The sequence below is a fragment of the Prunus avium genome, chromosome 7, assembly GCF_965620075.1.
Source record: "Prunus avium chromosome 7, drPruAviu1.hap1.1, whole genome shotgun sequence".
Classification (NCBI taxonomy): Eukaryota; Viridiplantae; Streptophyta; class Magnoliopsida; order Rosales; family Rosaceae; genus Prunus; species Prunus avium.
In genome coordinates, this window is record NC_142290.1 from 36,357,109 (window position 1) to 36,361,752 (window position 4,644).

The 4,644-nt window shown below is 41.7% G+C and overlaps 1 protein-coding gene across 1 annotated transcript; it reads right to left on the minus strand.

The window, feature by feature from the left end:
- Positions 1 to 375: 375 nt before the first annotated feature.
- LOC110751071 (uncharacterized) lies at positions 376 to 3,958 on the minus strand. Its single transcript, XM_021951490.2, has 2 exons — positions 1,069 to 3,958; positions 376 to 943 (listed from the first exon to the last, which is right to left on the minus strand). The coding sequence occupies exons 1-2, from the start codon at positions 3,704 to 3,706 to the stop codon at positions 525 to 527; spliced, it is 3,057 nt and encodes a 1,018-aa protein (XP_021807182.2). The 5' UTR covers positions 3,707 to 3,958; the 3' UTR covers positions 376 to 524.
- Between the last annotated feature and the right edge of the window lie 686 nt (positions 3,959 to 4,644).

Genomic DNA, 4,644 nt, shown 5'->3' on the forward strand with positions numbered 1-4,644 from the left:
ATTTAGACTATCATTTGTATAAAAATTAGTATAGGTTTGGAGTATTCAAAGGGAAAAAGTATACAAGGCACACCCTTCATCTAAAAAAAAGGAAACAATATTCTTTCCTTGTTTTGTTTTGGGTCTAAGAGGGGAGAAACACTTGTGTGAAATGGGGATAGCACTGTTTTGCTATCCTTGGCCAATCACGACATGCCATGTGAGATAACTTTTTCACGTGGCAGTTTGTGATCGGCATGGGATAGCAAAACAGTATTATCCCCGCAAGTTTTTCTGCTAAGAGGGGCCAGTCCTAGCAGAACAAGATGGTCATTACCTTGAGTAGTTACAAGTAAAGGATTATGAACAGCTATGGTTGAAAGCTTGGGTAACAAGTAACAGTTGGAGAGAATATGTTTCCTTCATTATTTCCTTGATCAAATTTCCATCATCAATTAAAGCATTGTTTTTCTAACCTATGGGTATAATTGAAAAACTAAACAAATTTTACTTCTAATTCCTCTTGTAGAACTCAACCAAGCCTATCAAACATTTGTTGCCAAACTACCATCACCATCTTCCAGTATCTGCTCGCGCTTCGAATTCTTGAGCAGAGGAGCACCAACATAATCAGTCTTTTCTCTGTGAACTCCTGGATGGCCGCATCGGAGCAAGATTTGCAGAACCTCCTTCATGGAAGGCCTAGCAGAAGGAAGTTTCTCGGTGCAATAGATGCCAAGTCTGAAAACGGAGCACATTTCATCCAAGTACCAAGTTTCTTTGATGTCCTTGTCCAAAGCATCGGCAAGAGGGTTGTCTTCTTGAACATGGCGCCATGCCCATTCGGCAAGAGCAGTGTGTTCGTCACCATCATTAGCTTCCCTTCCGGTGGTCAACTCCAGAAGGACGACCCCAAAACTATATACATCAATCTTCTCATTCACTCGTATTGTATGAGCACATTCTGCATTCAAGTGAAAATAAAATAAAATAAAACAAAACCTGTGAGATTGCTAATAGAAACAGAGGAAAAATAACACATATTTCTTTAGGAACGAACTTTTAACATTTGTAGGGTGTAAGGTTTACCTGGTGCAATGTAGCCAAAGGAGCCAGCAACAGCCGACATTGTAGCAAGTTCTCCTTGCTTGACCAACATCTTGGCTAGACCAAAATCTGCTATTTTTGCATTAAAATCAGAGTCTAACAAGATGTTACTGGATTTCACGTCTCGATGCACAACGGGTGGCACACAGTCATGATGCATATAGCAGAGGCCCCGAGCAGCCCCCACTGCAATATGCAACCTCTTAGGCCAGTCCAGCACAACATGGTGGACTGACCTTGAGAGATTGGATGGCCTGTCTCTCTTGTGCAGCCATCGATCCAGGCTTCGATTCTCCGAGTACTCATAGACAAGTAGTTTTGAATTGTCCTTGGATATACAGCACATCAGCTTCACTATGTTGGCATGTCGAATGGAACTCAATATCTTGACTTCTGCAAGAAATTCTTTTTCAAGCTTCTCTTCTAACTTCTTATCTTTCCAAATCTTTTTCACGGCAACAACATCGCCTGTACGATTGACAGGAACACAATAAACTTTTCCTGATCCGCCACTTCCAATCATATTACTTTCTGTCAATCCTGAGAGAATTTTTGACACTGTGAAATTCAACCTCTGAAATGCGGTGAGCTTCCAATCAGAATCCGATCTGTTTCTATTCCAATAAGCTCTGACCATGAAGAATGATAAGGACAAAGCCAAGAAGGACAAAAGTATGCCGAAAGTTAAGATCAATGCAAGATATGTAGAGGAAATTTTGCTGGACTTTCGAGGTTGAGAATTACATATGCTGAGTTTTGCTGAGGGGCTAGTTGCACAGAGACCTTGATTGTCCAAGAAGCTTCCGTCATAAGCAGGATTTTCAAATTCAATTGGGATCTTCCCAGATAGGTGATTGGAAGAGAGATTGAAGTTGCTGAGCTTCAGATGCCCAAGTTGAGCTGGAATTTGGCCAGAAAGTTGGTTTTCTGAAAGGTCCAGTGCAGTAAGGACTGGTAGAAGACCAAGTCCCGCTGGAATTGGTCCAGAGAATTGATTTCGACTGAAATTAAGAGTGTTGAGTGATTCCCATGATATAATCTCTGATGGAAGGAATCCAGTAAGCTGATTCTGCTCAAGAGAAAGAATCATTAAGCTAGGAAGAGCAGTAAGTTCCTGAGGGATAGTACCATTAAAAAGGTTATTACCGGCGTCAAAAACCTTCAAGTTCCAGGATGACACTCCGGTTGGAATGTTACCTGAAAATCTGTTATCTCTTATTTCCAGCCGTGTAAGATTCTGAGACATTTTCTCAGGAAGCTCACCGGTAAGAGAATTGTTGCTCATCAGCACCTGAATCAGGTTTGGTGCTGTCCACATGCCACTAGGAATGTTCCCAGACAATCCATTATCATAAACCTTCACTTCTGTTAAACTAGTGCAATTTCCAAGAGAGCTTGGTAGCTCCCCAGTGAGATTGTTCTCATAAGCTACAAGTGTTGACAGCTTTCCGCAATAGCACAAATGGTCTGGCAGTTTGCCAGTGAGCCTATTCTCCGAAACCTCGAACCTTTCAAGCTCTGAATACCTTCCAAAGTCTGGAGGCAATGTTCCAGACAAATTATTGATGAACACACTGAACTGTTTGAGATTTGGTAGACGGCCAATGCTTGCTGGAACCGCACCAGAAAAACCATTAAAAAACAAAGCTAACTCTGTTAACTTGGTAAGGTTTCCATAATCTTCTGGTATTGGCCCTGTTAAACTGTTGTTAGAAATATCAATAATTCTCAAGTTCAATGCTTCAACCACTTGAGGTACATCCCCAGACAGGCTGTTGTCGAAGAGATAGATTATACTCAAATTCTTCAACAGAAACAAACCACTTGGGATTGTCCCATTTAAACTGTTGTCTGCCAAATCCAATTGTTCCAGTGCTGCCATTTCTCCAAGTGTTCCGGGGAGTTCTCCAGTCAATTTCGATTGGCGTATATATAAATTCTTCAAGTTTTTCAACTTGGTGAAATTGGAAGGCAGATTCCATGGCACAAGATTTGTATTGTAAGAGAGATTTAGGTCTTTAAGATTGGACAAGTTACCTATTTCTGGTGGCACGGAACCATTAAAGCTGTTCATATGCAGCTGCAGGTTCCTGAGCTCTTGTAACCGCCCAATAGCCGCGGGTATGTCACCAGAAAAGTAGTTACCGGCAAGCTCAAGGTATTGAAGCCGAGGCAAGCTGTCGATATCATCAGGAATCTTGCCAACAAATGAGTTTTGAGAGAGGTTCAAGTACTGTAGCTTTGAGCAGTTGTAGAGAGCTTTTGGGAACTCTCCAGGGAGAGAGTTGAGGTTAAAATCAATGAGTGTGAGGTTCTTGAGATCACAAATGAAAGGTGGAACTGGTAGGGTGATGTTTTTGTTGACCAGAGACAATCCGGTGACGGAGTTGTTTGTGCAGGTGATCTGAGGCCGCCAGGAACAGTGGGAAGTGTTTGATGTTGATGGAATCCAATGGCTGAGGAACGGTGGAGATTGCAAGTATGACTTTAGTTTTAGCAGAACAGCTTGTTCCTGGTCTTGCAATGACTGAGAGTTGGCATGGCTGATGAGGAGGAGGGGGAGGAAGAGAAGGAAGCAGAGATGGGTGTGGAGAGAAGATGTTGGGGTTGGTTTAGTCATTTGGTGATGGAGGTTCAGAAGTTGGTTTGTTCCCGCGGCATGAGCTCAGGTTTTGCGGACAAGACAAGTAAGTTAGAGGAAGTTGATTTCCTTTTAGGAGGAAAGAAAACCACCAAGTGGGAAAGAGGGAACTTCAAAACCATTTGCAGGACCACGAAGAAATGCAAGCTTTTGGCAATTTGAGTGGAGGACCTGGAAAATGATGGTCAACGAGAACATTTAGTCTACCACCAATTAGTGGAGGATTGTGCTTATCAGTTAGCTTAGCTGTTTACTTATTATATTTAAAGGTTTGTTTACAAGAAACAAGTTATATCAGGAGCCCAACCAGTTGACTTTTTGTTTTGTTTTGATCAAATGGGGTTCGGGGGTTTCGAACTTGGTACCTCATCCAATGCGGGGAAGAGAAGTAGCACTAGACCAAGAGCTACTTGATACCAGTTGACATTCTATATATGTTATGGTTATGGCAGCTAAGATCCTCTCCTTCCTTCCTTGCCAAAGTTTTAAACTGGAAGAAATTATATTGTTAAAGCCACAAATGTCTGCAGAAGATAAGGCAAGTTTTCGAATAAAACAAGGCAGGCTGAAAGCCAAACGTGACGTACGTGAAAGGCAAGAAGGCATTGAAAGTTCCTTCCTGGAATGTCACGTGTGAACAGAGAACGCCATTGTTGAATGAAGACTTAATTTATTGCTTTTTAATTTTTAATGGGAGACTTTGATCCCATATTATTATTATTTTCAATCGAAACACAATGAAGTGTAAGAAGAATAACGGCAACACGTCTGGTTTTCCACTGATACAGACAGGAGAGGGAGAAAAATGAAAAATAAAATTCCACAAGAAAAGTTGCAGAGGTGTGACGAAATGGCATTAATTAGAAAACAAGCAAGGACCTAGGTGGGTGGGTTGTTGTCCTAACACACTCACGTTT

Coding starts and splice junctions, on each gene's coding strand:
- LOC110751071 (XM_021951490.2), bottom strand. CDS start 3,706: ATGACTAAACCAACCCCAACATCTTCTCTCCACACCCATCTCTGCTTC. Junction 944..1,068: donor CTTTGGCTACATTGCACCAG/GTAAACCTTACA, acceptor ACTTGAATGCAG/AATGTGCTCATACAATACGA.